At 42.6% G+C, this 18,593-nt stretch overlaps 1 protein-coding gene across 4 annotated transcripts in view; it reads right to left on the reverse strand.

The window, feature by feature from the left end:
- RHOT1 (ras homolog family member T1) overlaps nt 1-18,593 on the reverse strand; it is a 56,621-nt gene that overhangs the window by 16,722 nt on the left and 21,306 nt on the right. For all 4 annotated transcript variants that reach the window (XM_081181342.1, XM_081181343.1, XM_081181345.1 and 1 more), the window contains exons 9-18: nt 17,073-17,171; nt 14,802-14,910; nt 14,027-14,147; nt 13,705-13,789; nt 13,105-13,250; nt 11,024-11,124; nt 9,187-9,317; nt 7,448-7,531; nt 5,345-5,464; nt 3,710-3,912 (exon numbers count right to left, since the gene is read on the reverse strand). In XM_081181342.1, the coding sequence (XP_081037468.1) occupies nt 3,710-3,912; nt 5,345-5,464; nt 7,448-7,531; nt 9,187-9,317; nt 11,024-11,124; nt 13,105-13,250; nt 13,705-13,789; nt 14,027-14,147; nt 14,802-14,910; nt 17,073-17,171 (1,199 nt within the window). The remainder of the gene's footprint in view (nt 1-3,709; nt 3,913-5,344; nt 5,465-7,447; nt 7,532-9,186; nt 9,318-11,023; nt 11,125-13,104; nt 13,251-13,704; nt 13,790-14,026; nt 14,148-14,801; nt 14,911-17,072; nt 17,172-18,593) is intronic.

An 18,593-nucleotide genomic window follows, 5' to 3' on the forward strand; every position in this document is an offset into this window, starting at 1 on the left:
GGCAAACACATGGTCCCTCACAGAAAAAATGAAAAATAAAAATAAAATTAAAAGTTCCTGTTCCAGTAAAGTCTTGGATCGCACTGAATATCCACTATTGTACTATAATGAACCTGTCATTTTAAGCGATGTCTAAACCAACAATGCAGAGAAGGTTAGAGGTACCAGACTCACAAAGTCTGAGGACTGAACTTGTTTGGCAACAGAGCAAGATGCTTAGTGAGAAACAGCAACTTTGAGAAGCATTCAATCTCTGGGCTCACAAGCATCTACATGAAATGTAGGCTAGCTATTAATTTGAGTAGCAACAAGTGTGGTCCAAAAGAGAGATAAACAAAAGCAAGAGAACTCCTATGGTGCTGCTAGAGAAAATATGGTGCAAGAATCGTGGAAAACAATGACAGTATTAACCATGACTGCAGGCCAGCTTGCTTTAGCAAATGTGCAGCTTGAAACCTCCTGAGGGTGTCACATTTTTTCACATCAGGATCTACCTTTCTATAGAGCAGAGCTTTCCAAACTGTGTGTCGGCTGCCTTGTGTAGGTGTCTCACGCACATGCTCCCCATGCTCCTTGCTAGCAAAACTGAATTACTGTGTTACAAAATGATGCATGTCTAAAAAGTGTGTCACCAACATGAAAAATCTGGAAAGCTCTGCTATAGAGCTTAAAGGTAAAGGGACTCCTGACCATTAGGTCCAGTCGTGGCCGACTCTGGCGTTGCGGCGCTCATCTCACTTTACTGGCCAAAGGGAGCAGGCGTACAGCTTCCGGGTCATGTGGCCAGCATGACTAAGCTGCTTCTGGTGAACCAGAGAAGTGCACGGAAACGCCGTTTACCTTCCCACTGGAGCGGTACCTATTTATCTACTTGCACTTCGACGTGTTTTCGAACTGCTAGGTTGGCAGGAGCTGGGCCCAAGCAACGGGAGCTCACCCCGTTGTGGGGATTCAAACCGCTGACCTTCTGATCGGCAAGTCCTAGGCTCTGTGGTTTAACCCACAGCACCACCTGTGTCCCAACGCTATAGAGGTTACTACTGCTGTAAGTAAGTATTGTAATTAGGATTTGTGTCATGTAACTTGCAGTAGTGTGACTATTTAAACAGAGGAGAATTAAAAATACTTTCAAGTTGCTTTGCTTCCAGCTTGCCAGGAGCTCCAATTCCGAAAGGCAACTGGAACTGCGCCAGTGTCTCAAGCTGAAACTGTGTACTTCTTATTTGACAAGTCTTTGCTCTGTCCTGTATGTGCACCAATATCTATACCCCACCCTTGAAAACTGAGCCTTTTTTTTCACTCTAGAAGTAGTCTTCTCTGTAGTTCTTCTCTGTACAGAGAAGAATGGGCCTTCTCTGTAGTGGTTCCTCATTATATCACAGTCGTACCTTGGATTCCCAACGCCTTATGAGTCGAACGTTTTGGCTCCCAAACGCCGCAAACCAGGAAGTGACTGTTCCGGTTTGCGAACGTTCTTTAGAACCCCAATGTCTGACACAGCTTCTGATTGGCTGCAGGAGCTACCTGCAGCCAATCGGAAGCCGCGCCTTGGTTTCTGAACATTTTGGAAGTCAAACAGACTTCCGGAACAGATTCCGTTCGACTTCCGAGGTATAACTGTATATCTAATATGTTTATGTTTGTGTGTATTTTATATATTTCTAGGTGCCAGGCAAACACTCCTCTTCAACCAAGCCTTTGGCTGATTAATATTCTACAGCCTTTTAAATGTGTCTGTGGGAAGGTCAGGTTACTGCTTTGCTGCTTTGTTTTACTTCTTTCCGTGTTTTTATCCTGTATTTTACTCTGTGAACCGCCCTGACATCTTAAGATGAAGGGAGGTATATAAATCTAATAAATAAATAAAAAGGATTTGAGAAACATGCTGCCCTCCGCAACACTGTGGTGAAACATAACTGTGATCCAAAAAATGAGTTTACATATGCCTAAGAGCTTGGCTACATCTAGCAGGATTCGGGGAATTTTCTTTGAATAGCAGACTACCATGTCACGTTTCAAAATCTGTTTCCAATTCCCTTCCATTTTGGAAGTGTTTTGCCATGTGGCATAGAGCGCGGCTCTTGAACCCAGAGCCACCTTGGACACCTGGAACTAGTTTCACAATTCTTTGGAGCTTGGCCCATATATTTATGAAGGCCTACTGAGGAAATGTGCTAATACGGTACACTGATAAACCGGATACCACCAAGAGAGCCAAATTCTCTCAAGTCTATATATTGAGGTTGGGCTCTTCTTCATCTGTGAAAATATACAGTGTTGGGGACTTCCAAAAAGCAAATACTAATGTTTTACCTGAAGCCTTGTGTTTTGTTCCCCCCCCCCATGTAAATATACCTGTTTTGGTTCCCAGTAACACTGCCCTTGAATCCCTGAGGCAAAGGCTTTGGGACATCTCACATAGCGACCTGCGATCCCCATCTTATGTAATTTGTAGCCTGGTCTCAGCTGGAATCCAATACTGGTACGACTTTCAGATACAGTGGTGCCTCGCAAGACGAAAAGAATCCGTTCTGTGATTCTCTTCGTCTAGCGGTTTTTTCGTCTTGCGAAGCAAGCCCATTGACAGATTAGCGGATTAGCGCTATTAGCGGCTTTTAGCGGCTTATCAGCTTATCGGATCAGCTGTTAAGCGGCTTAGAAAAAAGGGGGGAGGGGAAAAAACCCGCAGGAACTCGCAAGACATTTTCGTCTTGCAAAGCAAGCCCATAGGAGATTCGTTTTGTGAAGCACCTCCAAAACGGAAAACTCTTTCGTCTAGCGAGTTTTCTGTCTTGCGAAGCGTTCGTCTTGTGGGGCACCACTGTATCCTCATACCTTAGGAATTTGTCTGTACCTACCTATCAGCGTTTATTTACCAAAGCCAGACTAAATGTATTTCCCTCGGAAGTTCTAAATGGCAGACTGAGAGGCATCCCCTATCAAAATAGGCTTTGTTTATGTTCCCAGGAGGTCGATTGCATGAAGAATATCCTACTGCATTGTGGGCAATATGAGCAAGCAAGGGATCAACTGATCAAACCCTTACTGGCAAATTAGCCGGGAAAATCCGAAGCCTCCCACATTAAATATCTTTTAGAAGACAGGTCAAATGATATTACACTGGCCGTGGCAAAGTTTCTTTCGGAGGTTATAAGAAACGAAGATCATTATGCCCTAGATAAAACAAAATGACTGCCTTGATTTCTTCCATCTGTCTGTCTGGTCGTTTTAACTGTATCTAGTTTTGAAATTGTTTGGTGGGTCTTTAGACCGCGGTAAAGTTTTGATTTGATTTGGTTCCCAGTAAACGAGGGTCCAGTCTCCTTGGGACATGCTCAAAACTCTTCGTTAATGAATGAGTAATGACAATGAGCAAGGCAGTGCATGCATTTATGGAGAGAATAGAACCCAATGTCTTTAAGCTAGATGCGATTCTGCAATGTATTCAGACAAACGTCTCAAAATCACATTACGTGCAACAGTTGGTACGCAGGAGCTTTTTGCAGTTAATTTAGATTACTTGCATTTATTGGCCAATTCAGCGTTAAAATTCTTTGTTTAAGTTGCATCACCAACATCTCCCTCTGTTGCTAAACACATATTTCAGTGAGGCACAGAGTTCCATCCTTATGGCAACATCAACAACAACAACATGCAAAGTTGTCATGATCCATGCAGTTATGAATACTGGGGTTCTTTGAGTACTTACGGATACATGGCCATCGTTGTCAACTTAACAAAGATGTCCTTACTCGGTGCATCAACCGTGTTACAAGAAAAGGCTTGTGGTGGAGGCATTTTGTGTTTTTTGCAGAATTCGGCCGGGGAAATGCTGTACTCTTGTCTAACTTCATGAAGGTCTGACTTGGCAGCTATCACTAAGCAAGGTATCCTGCTGTCCATGAAGTGTTGCTAAATATTTAAATAAAAAACAAAGCAAAACACAAACAGACACAAAATAGAAAATATATACAAATGGGGAAAATTCATAGAATCTACTTATTCACACGGACTGTCCTTATGCAAATCCAAAAGGGCTTTCTATAAGCTTTTCCTCAAACAATAATCTCACAATCCATGTCCCGCAATCACAAAGCAAGACTGTTTTTGGATTCTTGCAGAGAGTTAAACCCAAAACTGTTGCATACAAATGCTTAATGTGACATAGAAGTTCGGAAACTTAGAGAAGTGTGGACTAGAATGCATCATTCAGCCTAAGGAATGAAAATAATCTATACGTACTGCTTCTTTAGATATGAAATTGAGACTGATCCAGCAAATTTTTTTTAAAAAATTAAAAATTTAGTACAGTCATACCTTGGAAGTCAAATGGAATCCATTCCGGAAGTCCGTTTGACTTCCAAAATGTTCGGAAACCAAAGTGCGGCTTCTGATTGGCTGCAGAAAGCTCCTGCAGCCAATCAGAAGCTGTGGAAGCCCCGTCAAACGTTCGACTTCCAAAAATAGTTCGCAAACCGGAACAGTCACTTCCGGGTTTGTGGCGTTCAGGAGCCAAGGTACGACTGTATATTAGACTCCATAGCATTTCTCCAATGAAGATAGTTTTTGGGAGCAGCTATGCTGAAAATGCCACATTGAGGTATATGATTCTTTTTAATCTGAAGTTGTTATCTGAATCGAATTTGGTGAAATCTTTGATATTCTGAAATGTTTGAAGTTACACAAGAAACTATTTGTTGGGGAAATATTGTGAACGATGCCTGAAATCTCTTTACTTTTATGATAAATGCTTCCCTCGCAAAATAAAGTACCAAATTAGACTCCATATGGAATTATCCTGAACACTATAAATCAGTGTGTATACATTTGCTAAGAAGGTGCAGTCAATAAAAGCTTCCCAGAGCATCCACGCAAGTGAAGGAGAATCACACAGAATGTGTGCACATGCACAATTATTGCAAATTTCAATGTAGACGTTATTTCTGTAAGAATCCTGTTGCATGTGAAGCAGCCTTAAGAGGAAACCTATCAACTTCCCTTTGCCAAGTACAGGTGAGAATCACAGGTACCTCAAAAAGCCATCTAGTCCAAATCTCCTGCCAATACATCCCTGATGATAGTAACCTGTTTATACTCCCCTTCTTCCATGGAGTTCAGGTTATGATTCCCCTCCCTCTTGTAACATAGGATAGAGAGATTAGAGGGCAGGGGGCGGAGACAAACTATCTTGAGTCAAATGCATTTGACGTATTATTTACAATACCTGCATGTTTCTGCAACATTTATTTGCTATACTGCTAAAAGATACGTATTTTTTTGTGTGTGTGCATTTATTTTCTAGATTTTTTGTAACTCTTAGAAGAGACACGTAAAACATACAAACCTTAAAAATCCTGGCACAGTATTCAAAGGATTTGGGGTTGCTGACATCATAAACTAGGCATACAGCATCACACATGATTTCAGAATCACATAAGAAGTCAGATTCACAAATGTTATGCAACTAAGGGGGGGAGAGATAAAAGATTATGAAATATACTTTGCAAGCATCAAGCATACTTCTTTGCTTTCACATTCAGGTCCCCCCCGTTTTTCTTTCAAATGTACCCAAATGCAACTACAGTGGTGCCTCGCAAGACGAAATTAATTCGTTCCGCGAGTTTTGTTGTCTTGCGATTTTTTTCGTCTTGCGAAGCACGGTGTTTTGGAAAAGCTTCAAAAATCACCAAAGTCTTCAAAAACCTCAAAAAGGGCTACCACACGGCGTGCTATGAGTTGCTCCTCGAAGTCAAGTCGCAACTGTATTAACGGTGTTAAGAAAAAGGAAACAAACTTGCAAGACGTTTCCGTCTTGCAAAGCAAGCCCATAGGGAAAATCGTCTTGCGAAGCAGCTCAAAAAACAGAAAACCCTTTCGTTTTGCGAGTTTTCCGTCTTGCGAGGCACCACTGTAACATGGATGTAGACAGCATCTACTTATAGAGATCGGCCACTCTTAGTAGGAGAGGAAGAGTTCTTGGAGTGAATGTGTCTGTGTGCATATATGTGTGTATTTTAAATGCAGTCAGTGATCTTCTCCTATGAATTCAACAGGACATACATACATACATACATGCTGCATAAAGAAGCCACAAATCAAGAGTTACCATTGCAAATGACCTATGGGATATGTCTGCACACATCGCTATTCGGAATACTGTGTAAGATGCAGACTTGCTGGCATATAACTGCCTGTACTTACACATCCTGGTAGATCAAAAGTCACGTGCCATGCATTTCATTGTCCCAAAACCACTTTAAATGTGGATGTCAGGGAACTGCTATCAGAATAGGGGCGGGAAACAGAGGGGCAGTTGTGTTACAGGGAGCCTCCGGAAATCTTGCGAAGCAGTTCCTCTTCCAGTGATGAGGAAAACCCCACCTCCAGTGGGGAAGAGGTGAAAGGACCAGAGGATGCTGGTGGGAGCCTCAGCACCACTTCTGGCAAAGCCGGCCAGGAAGGATGCATGCCCCCTCCGTCACCCACCCTGCGCAGAAGTCTAAAGAGCAAAGGGGGAAGGAAGAGGCAAGCCTAACGAGGCTTTTATGCTGGAGGAGGTCCTGGAAACAGGCACTCCCGGATTCTGTTAGCGACTGAGGCAGACATGAACTTTGGGGTTCTGCACTGTAAATAGTTTGCACCTAAATAAAACCTGTAAAAGACAGGTCGGAATCCTGCCTGGTTACTCGTGAGCAGCCACACTTGCCATCTGACAGCAGCATATCATTGTTCAACCATTTCTTCATAGCCTATCCAATCCTAAGGCAGCAGGCAAATGCTTCAGCAGTTAAGGGTTAGGTGGCAGAAAGGAACTGTGTGTGTACTTGATAGCCCTTAAGGTTGCTGTATAAAGGAAGGCATGTGGCAGTGGAAAAATAGGTGCAGTTGCTAAAGAAGCAGGGATAGTGAATGCACAATATGACCCAGCCTTAATACATCTGTGCCTGAAGATTTCACCACCATAAATCAGTTTAGCATAATGTAGAATTTAGGGTTGCCATATTTCAAAAAGTAAAAATCCCAACACAAAAGGTGTTTTTTTAATAGGAAATTCGCCAAACCAACACTTCCAACACTGCCATACGTCCGGGCTTTCCTGAACATTTTTTTCTGATTTCCGGAAATTCTGGACTATGGCAGCCCCATTATAGATACAGTTTCACCTGTGAAATACTGTATTACAAATCAAAGCCCAAACCAGGCAAAGCAAAAAATCAGTGCATGAAATACAAAGTCTCATGAAAGAAAGCAGTTTCAGCTTTCAATTTCTAAATAGCAAGATGTTTCACAATTGATGCATTTGTATGGTGTCAGAAGTAAACACTGCACTTTTTTTTGTATACTAAATGGATTGCAAAACTTTTATACAATTCCACTGGTACTCTGAAAAGAGGCATGAAAGAATAATGCTTCATATACACATGCCAATATAATGATATAGTCTTACCAGTAAATATTTTTCTTGTCCATACACATAGACTGTATTAATTGCATAATAAGATTTGTGCTCTGGACGTATATGCTTCTGTCTCTGAAAGCACAAAAGAATTCCATTATTTTAAAAGCAAATGCTTCTTTCATGAACAAACTAATTTACGCTTAATCAGAAAAGAACAAATCCTAATTTGCCGAACGATAAATCAGGAGTCTCTCCGATGAAAACTGTGTTAAAAAATTAGTACAATCTCATTTTGTGCGCAATTAACTTGCGCAATTTCAACCTTACGTGGCTGAAAGCCGGCCAGTTGAAATCCCGCAAATCAACTGCATGCAAGGCAAGAGAGTTTAAACGCTCCTTTTGCGCTGCGTTTTCCTGGTGTGGAAAGAGCTTTCAAGCTCTCAGAAGTGCTTGGCGGACTCTGGGATTCTCTCAGAAGATATTGCGGGAACTCTGACAAACACACACTGCAGCAGCAGCTCTGCAGTGCTCCTTCTCTGGTCCAGATGGAGCACTCTAGAGAAAATTTGTCGCTTTCTCTCTTGGCCATAATCCAAACCCAGAGAATAAGTCCTGTGGAAGTACCCTAGACACTTCTTCTAGCCTTTGAGAAACAGCTTCAATACTGACCAGTTCTCCATCACCTCAGAAAGAGGGAGCAGACAAACAGGGGGCGAATGAAAGAGAAGCAGCAAAAGAAGGGATAGATTGTGAAAAGAGTTTAGTTTGCAAGTATGTTTGCAAGGCAGCATAAAAAAAATTCCTTCCAGTAGCACCTTAAAGACCAACTAAGTTAGTTCTTGGTATGAGCTTTCGTGTGCATGCACACTTCTTCAGATACAGAAGTTGCCAGACCCTTCTATATAGTGAGAAGGTGGGGAAGGGTATTACTCAGAAGGGTGGTGGGAATGGGAGATTGGCAGATAGCTGAGATGAGCCTGTTGACGACTCTAAACGACTGTAATAGGTCTTACAGGAAAAGGCAAGGGGTGAGAAGGTGAGAAATGGCTTAGTCATGTATAATGAGATAAGAATCCAATGTCTTTGTTCAGACCAGGTCTCTCCATGGTTTTAAGTTTGGTAATGAGTTGCAATTCAGCAGCTTCTCTTTCCAGTCTATTTCTGAAATTCCTTTGTAGTAAAACAGCTACTTTGAGATCTTGTATAGAATGTCCTGGGAGATTGAAGTGTTCTCCTACTGGTTTCTCTGTTTTGTGATTCTTGATGTCAGATTTATGTCCGTTTATTCTTTGGCGTAAGGTTTGGCCTGTTTGTCCAATATAGAGAGCTGAAGGACACTGTTGGCATTTGATGGCATACACAATGTTAGACGATGAGCAATTAAATAGTCCCGAGATGGTATGTGTGATGTTGTTGGGGCCAGTAATGGTGTTGTCCGGGTGTATGTGGAAGCAAAGTTGGCATCTGGGTTTATTGCAGGCTCTGGTTTAACTGCAAGGCAGCAGTTACTGCCTAACCACAATACAGTGGACACTCGCGTTGCGAACGTGATCCGTGTGGGATGCATGTTTGCAACCCGCAGTGACGCGTCTGCGCATGTTGCGATTTAGCGCTTCTGCGCATGCGCGACCGCCGAAACCCGGAAGTAACCCATTTCGGTACTTCCGGGTTTCGGCGGTCCATAACCTGAAAAAACGCAACCTGAAGCGTCTGTAACCCGAGGTATGACTGTACTGTTTTAGTGTCACAGGCTACCACCTGTTAATAAAGAACAGAAGAATTCTTACCATTAGGTTTCTTCCAAGCAATGCCTGGAGGACTCCACTTTTTCCAGAGCCTTTCAACCCAATTAGATTGCACCTGAACACGTTCCTCTGAGTCTGTTTTTTCTGCAGGTCAATCTTTTTATCTCTAGTTACTTTTAAAAGGGGGGGGGGAGAGAGAAGATTTCACACAGATGTACATATTACAGACACAGGAATACTATGCTTTGTAACAACGTGCACAACCATAAAAGAATCAAGAGTTTGGGATCCAGAGAACTTAGCTAACCGGATGCTCCATGGAAATCTGGAGGATGGGGGAGGTCAAGAACAGTGTGAGAAATAGCACTGGGGGGGGTGCAGGAGGGAAATGGCAAAAAAAGTCTCTTCCCCTCCTTCCATTGGATCAGTTTCACTTCTGCAAAGGGAGCCAGAAAGCTGTCTGTGGGCAAATGCCGGCTCCCTCGACCTGAAAGCGAGATGAGCACCGCAACCCCATAGTTGCCTTTGACTGGACTTAACCGTCCAGGGGTCATTTAGCTTTACCTTTACCTATATAGTTACAGAGTTGGCAGCCAACTGGATTATAACCAAATATTTCCTAGGTAACAATCTTAAGAAGAGATTAAATTAAATTCTTCAGAACTTCCCAGCTAACTTCCTGGAGCCTGCTGTCCTTGGGCTTTAAAGTGACAGTGGAAACATTTGTCCAAATACTCTACTGTAAAAGTACAATCGATCATTTATTATATGGACACAGGACCATCAATACCCTGAAGGTCCCCTGGATGGGTCTAGCTAGCAACAGGGGAGAAGAATGGATGGTGATCCTCGCATGGGACAGTTGCTTTTTCCTTCATTGCAGGGGTTGGACTACATGATCCTCAGGGTCCCTTCCAACTCTGCAGTTCTATGATTAGCTAGCTGATATGCAAAATTCAATACCCAGTCCACTACCTCTTTGCTCACTGCTAACTTTTAATACAGTCACAATGTTGCTGCCATGGTCAAAGCAACAACTGGCAGAAATATCCCTTAAAGGCAAGTGGCCATCTTAGGCTCTAGACCTGGCAACACTTTGCCCCTCTTGGCTCACTAGCCAACTATCCAACATTTTTTGTGCAGAATTCTCTATTCCATGGATAGGCAAACTAAGGCCCGGGGGGCGGATCTGGCCCAATCGACTTCTAAATCCGGCCCGTGGACGGTCCAGGAATCAGCATGTTTTTACATGAGTAAAATGTGTCCTTTGATTTAAAATGCACCTCTGGGTTATTTGTGGGGCCTACCTGGTGTTTTTACATGAACAGAATGTGTGCTTTTATTTAAAATGCATCTCTAGGTTATTTGTGGGGGGGGGCATAGGAATTCATTCATTTCCCCCCCAAAAATATAGTCCCTCCCCCCCAAGGTCTGAGGGACAGTGGACCAGCCCCCTGATGAAAAAGTTTGCTGACCCTGGTTACTCTGTTCCAGCGACCTTCCTCTCTAGCCCCCACTTGACAGAGGGGTTCATGGGTGGTGCTGAACAAAGTCTCCTGAAGAACAAACTGAAAAAACTTTGATGCAGCATTACTGGCACCATTATTTACTCAACACTCCAGAAATGGTAGCCAATGAAGTGGATTTGGTGGGATGGGGAGAAGATGAATGGGACAAAATCATATGTTTTTTGAACTACACATTACTGGACAGGTAGATGCCTCTCCCCTCCTTTTGTGTCATGTATATCACTTCACGGCTTGCCACTCTGCCCTTTGATGTTGCACATCCTCAATTGAAAGGGAAAAGGAAACTAAGCAGTGAAAAAATTGTTTTCTAAAATCCTTCCAAAATACAGCGCAGCACTGTAGGCTGTTACCTGTAATTGCTGATGCCTGCGATTCCTGTTCAGTCAATATTGAATATCCTAAGTAGCCCAAATATTCCAGGCAGCGCTGTACATCCAAATACGTAGTTAGTCTGACGGAGAGAACAAAAAAATTAATTTTCTAAGTTGTCTAAATTCCTCTGAGTCTAGAATTCCAATATAAGGCACTTCAATTTTTGTATGTAAAGATGAAGTAAGCCTATACATTTACAAAGACTTGTAAAGAAACCAACGTAATTGAAAAAATTATCTTTTCACATGCATTATCTCAAAAAGGCAAGGAGTTGTCAAAAAACAGGGAATGGAAAGGAAGGACAGAAGGGCATTCATTCTGTCTGCAGAAAGCAAAGCCATTCCATACCGCTTCTAGTCACAGTGAGGCAAGGAAGAAGGGCTACCCCTATGCTATCCATATAATCAGTTATCAGTAATCAATATATTCATATATGCTCACACATAATCAGGGCTTACAGTATTTTATAATCCATTTTAAATCAAAGGGAAGCTGTGCCTTAGCTAACTGCAAACTGCTTGGAACAGCAAATTAGGAGCCGACCTTTCCCCTACAAACATCCGATTACCCTGGACAAGCGGAAGACGTGAATCAGAGATTCTGGTACAAAATCCCCTCAGATAAAGGCTAAATTAATCCACAGAACAGGAAGAGCAAAACCACAAAATCTCCAAACTCCCTGTCCTGTCATAACTAGGGGAGAGGTTAGACAGAGCGTCACTGCAAGCAACGGAAAGCAGAACTAGAACTCAGTGCTTGACCAGTGCTTGACCAGGAGCTGGAAGCGTGGCAAGAAGCTTGCTAATTGGCTAATTTTCACTGACAATATCGTGACTGCCTCATGGTTGTCTCATGATCTATGATTTGCTGTGATCTGCTCAGGTATAAAGACCTCTGGATTTCTGTCAATCGGGGTCCCAGTTCCTTTTGGAAGAGATTCCAAACTGGGTCCTTATTGCCTGGCAATAAACTTCACCTCCTTATTCTCCATTGCTGCGTCTGCCTGATCCTTATTTAACGCCAAGCGAGTACCTGCTTGCGTTCACGTGCTTCAACAGTAATTAAGTGTCTCCTGGTCAAGCTGCCGTTACAAGAAGTTTTAGCAAGCAAACTCAGAAGGCATTTTCTGGGAGACTTGCTAGCTTTCAGCTATGGCAGAATCAACTGGCAAAGCTTTTCACGGACTGCAGACTTAGAGCTACAAGCTCCACACAACCTACCAAAAAGCTCCCTACAGATAGAAAAATAACATGTTAGGCTAGACTGAAATCCTACCCCTTTCTTCCAAATGCGCTTGTTGTCAGTGTACAGTGGTACCTTGGTTCTCAAACGCCTTGGTACTCAAACACCTTGGAACCCAAACACTGCAAACCCAGAAGTAAGTGTTTCGGTTTACAAATATTTTTTGGAAGCCGAACGTGCTCCGTTTTGTGTGTTATGCTGAGGTCTGCCCATTTTTGCTATTTATTTCGCATTTTTGCGGTTCTTTTTGTTTTGTTTTTGTGACTGTGTGGAACCCAGTTCAGCTACTGATTGATTGATTGATTGTGTGACTGCAGTACATTATTTATTGCTTTCATTTTATGGATCAATGGTCTCCTTGGATAGTAAAATTCATGTCAAATGGCTGTTTTAGGGGTTGTTTTTAAAAGTCTGGAACAGATTAATCCATTTTGCATTACTATCTATGGGAAAGTGCACCTTGGTTTGGGAACGCTTTGGTTTTGGAACAGACTTCCGGAACGGATTAAGTTTGAGAACCAAGGTACCACTGTATAGGTTGGGGTTTTTTAGGAGGTAGGGGAGCCTTCAGTCACCTGAGATTGTTACCTGCAGCAGGAAGCAGGAAAAACATTACCAGCCGCTTCTGATGATTGTACAAATTAGCTATGACCCTTTCAAACCCAGAAGGGACTTTGTCAAATCACTTTGTGCCCTTAAAGCTAAACTGGTTGGATCGATTATGAGGAGTCATTCCTTGCCCACCCCTCAAACTCTGGCAGCCCTTTCAAAAAGCAAAATAAATACAGAAGTTTCACAGTTTAAGTGTCACACTTACGTCCACTGAGAGAGAAATCCCTGATACGTTATCCACCCCCTTTCGTTTGTACAAACGGTGCTGTTGACATCTGGTCCCCACGGCATATAAGGGAAGATTTTGAACAAATCCTTGAGTTCATCAGGAGACAAAGCACAATCTCGGTCCTGAAAACAGATTTAGGAAACGCTGGTGCTTTTTATTTATTCATTATTTACAAAGATGTGTTCTGTTTAAGAAACAAATATGGGCTTGCAAGCAATGTACAGAAGAACAGAAGTGAATGGTAATCACGAAAAGCAGAAAATAATTAACTAAGCCAGTCGAATAACTCCCCATAATGCCCTTGCTTTTCCATAAATCTTTAAGCCTCGCCTCTATTGGCTTAGATCATGAACCTCCTGGACAGGGAAACACCCGTTATGTAACACAGTCACTTGACCTGTGAGCCCTTGAAATAAACACTTTTGATTTATTGCCTAGGGTAAAGGAGATTTCTATGGGTCTCAGAGTGTTCTCCCCACTGCCCACCCACCCAATACTTTCAACAGTAGAGCCATTGCTAGAAGGATGCAATGAATATTCCTTACAAAAACAGCCCAAGTCAGATTAAAAGCTTACCAAATCATGCTTATCAAAAATGCTTTGGAGGAACAAATAGGCATGGTGATTCAACTCTGTTGTGCAGTCCGGAGGTATTTTTAATCTGGTTAGATAGCAAGAAACATTTTTATTATTATTACAAAAGTGTCTGCGAGATGTCCACAAGCAGACAGGGCACGAGGGAAACAATATGAATGTAGTTCTATCCAACATATGCATACACACATAAGATATTTAAGTATGAAGATGTTGCATTGGATTAAGGAACCTACCTTTCAAATGTATAACAATTATTTGCATTTAGACTTTTTAAAAAAACAAAAAACCTACTGATACCTACAAAGGAAATAAATACTCTGGTGTCAGCTCAAGGTCATCATCATATCCAAAACGTCGCAATACTGTCCAGGTTGTTTCATGCCTCCCTCGCTGAATAAATAGTGTGTGTAGAAAAAGAAAACCTGGAAAAAAGAACGTTCTTAAATTACTAATCTTGGCCACATTTAAATGACAGGTGTTGGGATTTTTAGATGTTAACAGAGGGTGAGCAAACTCACTCACTTGGAGTGAGCAAATAATCTTCTGAGTAAAATCTCCTACCCCCAAAAAAATGTTACCCAAGAATCTCCTGTAAAAACTGTTGCGTTAAGCTTGCAGTTTTCCAAGTCGCAGCTGTAGTGACAGCACACTGAAAACTGCTTCCACCTCCAAGAAAATAGTAATTGCGATTCTTCCAGCTCACCTCTTGGTGGCAGGTAATATAGTGAATTTGGGAGGGGTCTAAAATTAAAGAAAGTGCTCTATGTACTTTTGCTTGCATGTTTATCTCAACCTTGAAAATATCCAGAAAGGCAGAGAAATGCACAGATGGAGCTAATTTAAGACGCTGCCATTTTGGAGTGACAGGTTCTGTGGACAAGCCCATTATCTACAATTCAATATATCCATAACATAATGGGTACTACACTTCGGTGCATTAACACTTAAAAACATGCAGTCGTGTGTGGCTTCAAAAATAGCAAGAGGTTAAGTACTGCATTCTTGTCGTTATCTTTGTGTCATCTTCAGGGTCCATCCCATCTTCATATTTCAAGGAAGAAACATGTAGTATTTACCCTTTAATGTTAATCCATTATCTGCAACTCCATCGCTTAGATTTTTCCGGACTACATTCTTTACGTCTTCCAGTGCTTGAGGTGCCAACGGTGTATTAAAACAAATTCGCTAAAAAGAAGGAGGAGGAATATTAGAACTATTTCAAACCAAGGCTTGGTAATATACATTCAGTGGCCTGGAACATTTCACTACAGCCCATGATCTCATATTAGAATCCTAACTTTCATACCAACAAGCAAGCTACCAGATCCTGCAGTAGAAGAAGGTGTTTGAATGCATAGTGCCAACAATGGCTACAGGCTCAGAAACAAGATCACAGTTTCTAAGCCAGTCTTGTAGTTAAGCAGCGGCTTGGGGGCAAATAAAATTTCATTCGATGACCACGTGAACTATCTATCTATATATTTATAATTTAATTACCGCCCTATACCTGCGGGTCTCAGAGCAATTCACAAGATAAAATAGCTTATTGGGCTGGATCCAGACTCCATTCCTAAAGGCAGTTCTGTTCAAGGGATGCTCCTGCTGGCAGAGAGGGAAAAGACTTGCCAGTTCACTATCCTACCAGCATGGCCTCCCACACAGTTCCAAGGGGGTCCCCCCCCCAATCCTCCAGGGCGGTATGGGTGGGGTTGCAGGGTTAGAGAGGATCAGTAAAAAAAAAAAATCTCTTCTCCCTTCCCCTGCTGCTGGCATTCCTCGGATACATCATAAACCCATCAAAGACTGAAGATGCCGTTCTGTCTATGGAAGGTAGTTTGAATCCAAGGTAATGTGCATGAGCTCAGAGTTCTGCATGTGAATGGATTCTGCCCCACAGCGTCAATCTCTCTCTGTCTCTGTCTCCCAGCAGAAAGCACTCAAATTAGGCACACCCAGAGCCCTGTTATTTTCTCCCTGCCCCTCCATAGGAGGGAGGAAGCATGAACATACACAATACTAAGGGCAGGCAAAACTTGTAATTTTCATGCAGAGGCAACAGAAGCAAAGTCAGAGTGTGCAGCTCTGTTTCCGAAACACAGAAATCCTGGGGTGCTGAATGGCTGTCCCCATTTTTCTAGGTGATTATTATTATTATTATTATTATTATTATTATTATTATTATTACCCCACCCATCTGGCTGGGTTTCCCCAGCCACTCTGAGTGGCTCCCAATAGAATATTAAAAACACAATAAAACATCAACATGATAAAACATATTTGAAGGTGGGGTACAGTATCTGAGTTGGGGGGAGGCGATAAGTTTGATAGCGGTAGTACTGGGAAAGGGGGTGATTAACGTTTTACAGATGGACCATTTTTATGGTCTTACAATTGTTTTCTTCCAGAGGTAGAAAGCAGAGATACCATAGGTGGGAAAGCAGATGGAGAGAAATCTTCCTTTGATGCTACTTTTTGTTTTTGCCGGATAGGCTCCTGCTCAACCACAGGTATACAAAACCCCTAGATTCTGCATTTCCTCCTTTCCTTCATATGGGCAGTGGGGGAAACAAAAACGACGCCGAAAGAACCCGAAAGCTCCCATTCCAGACACCCGAGGTGCGACTCTACATTTTCCACATCTACAGTGGTACCTCAGGTTACATACGCTTCAGGTTACAGACTCCGCTAAGCCAGAAATAGTACCTCGGGTTAAGAACTTTGCTTCAGGATGAGAACAGAAATCGTGCTTTGGCTGCGCGGCAGCAGCGGGAGGCCCCCTTAGCTAAAGTGGTGCTTCAGGTTAAGAACAGTTTCAGGTTAAGTACGGACCTCCGGAACGAATTAAGTACTTAACCAGAGGTACCACTGTACTGCTTTTCTCCCAATCTGGCTGCTGCTAAACAATCCCCTCCCACAGGCTGAAATTTTTGCTGGAGAGGCGGGCTTAGGAAATGGAAGAGTGACACCTCTCTTTGCTATCGTATCGCCGTCTCCCCCCCCCCCCCATCTCTCTCTCTCTCTCTCTGCCAGAAGAGAAAGCAGCGGACAGGATCCCAAATGCCGCAGGCTTCTCCTCTCTCCTGTCCTGCCGCAGACCTGCTCTGCCTCCTGGCAAAAGCCTTCCTGTAAGGCTGGGGGGACCCTCTGGATCAACACCTCCTGAAGCATAAAGGACAGGATCCAGACAAGAAGCATTCTGCCTCCTGTGAGCGGGAATGTTTTCCACTTTGGGGTGGAAAGGAATGCATTAAAATTACACCACTGGATCTGGCTGGTTTGCTTTCCTTAGGACGGAGGTAATAGCCACAGATAAAACGCAGCAGGCGACAGAAGGAGAAGAGAGGTACCTGAAAGAAGTTGAGTTCTGCATCGTTAAGGGTGCCATCGTTATCCTGATCGGAAATCCTGAAGATCCGAGTTAGTGCTTTTATACAGGCAGGCTTCATCTACAAATCAAAAAAAAAAGCGAGAAGTGGAGTTTCTTTTTATTCTAGCAAGCCTGCTTTTTTTTTTTTATTCAAGAGGAAAACCCTAAACCCTGTTTTTTAAAAAAAATGGGACAGAATTCTAACAAAACTCTGCACACCCTGTTTCTTTTCTGTTTGTGTATGCTAGGAAAAGGAAAGGAGGGGAGCTGGGACAGAGAGCAGTGCAAGAGACAGGCAGTATTCCCCCCCCCCCCCCGACTTTATTGTAAACCTGAATTTTTGATCTCTTAATACAGACTTGTAAAGTGGTGGAACTGCCATTCTGTTTTGCTTTGGGTCTTTTGCAGCACATCTTTAGGATGGGGAAAGCTACTAATTAATCTTCAGGATTGGGCAAATAAATATAAATATTTGAGCACTTTCTCTCTGTGTGTGTAAATGAACGTTTTGCCTGTAACAAGCTTGGACTGAGAAACATGCTGAAGAACTGGAGGACTGATCATTATCCATCCCTTTCGTCCAAGTTCTTCATCAACTCAAGAACAAAGATCAGTAGGAGCTTTCATGGTGGCAGTGTTAAGCCTTGTTAGGATTAAAACAGATAATCTTTATAATTAAAGAGTTTAATTCCAAAAGGGGCTTAAGTCAATTTTGACTAACATTCCATTTGGAAGAAATTTATTTCTGATTAGGCCTTTTTGAATGCAAACACAATTTTCAAGGCTTGCTAACGCAGTGACTTAGGCCCAAAAATTATACAAGTGCCTCCCCGTATTGGTAGGACTCACAGCAACATCTACAGGCCAAAACTGATTTTTTTTTGTCAAAATTGACTTAAGCCCAATTTGGAATTACAATCTTCAATTTTAAACTTATTTCTATGTTTGTATTCTGCCCTTAGATTTGTGAAACACTGGTGCACCTGAATATTGAGAATGGTAGCTGTTGAATGTCTTAGTCAGGGATTCGGATATCCTAAAAATAACACCCAGAACATATGGATATTTGTATTTACTGCTGTTGTATTATTACCATCCATTACTGTCATTTCATCAGACCTAGTTCTTCAGAAAACCAAGAAGCCAGACAAGCTCTATCAAGGGGGAGAAGGCATTTAAGGACAGTTGTGTTGGTCACCTAGACAGGCTTTCCTCCATCTCAGCGATTGAACACGATTTCAAATGGGACTGGCCCCAGCATGTAACTCTCCAAGAGCCATCAGGAAACCAGCCGGATCCATCAGTCTCTGAGGGCAGGCCGTTCTAGCCAATCTACCACAGACTGAGTGCCTGTCTAAAACCCTACGAAGTCGTGGCTCTGTCCTCCACCTTCAGACCACCTTCATCCTGCCCAAAACACACACACACACGAGCAAGCACGACCTACCATGACATGGAAGAGTGGGATGCGGGCCTAAAAATGGTTGCTGAAACCTCCCAG

The sequence above is a fragment of the Podarcis bocagei genome (assembly GCF_964188305.1).
Source record: "Podarcis bocagei genome assembly, chromosome: 2".
Taxonomy (NCBI): Eukaryota; Metazoa; Chordata; class Lepidosauria; order Squamata; family Lacertidae; genus Podarcis; species Podarcis bocagei.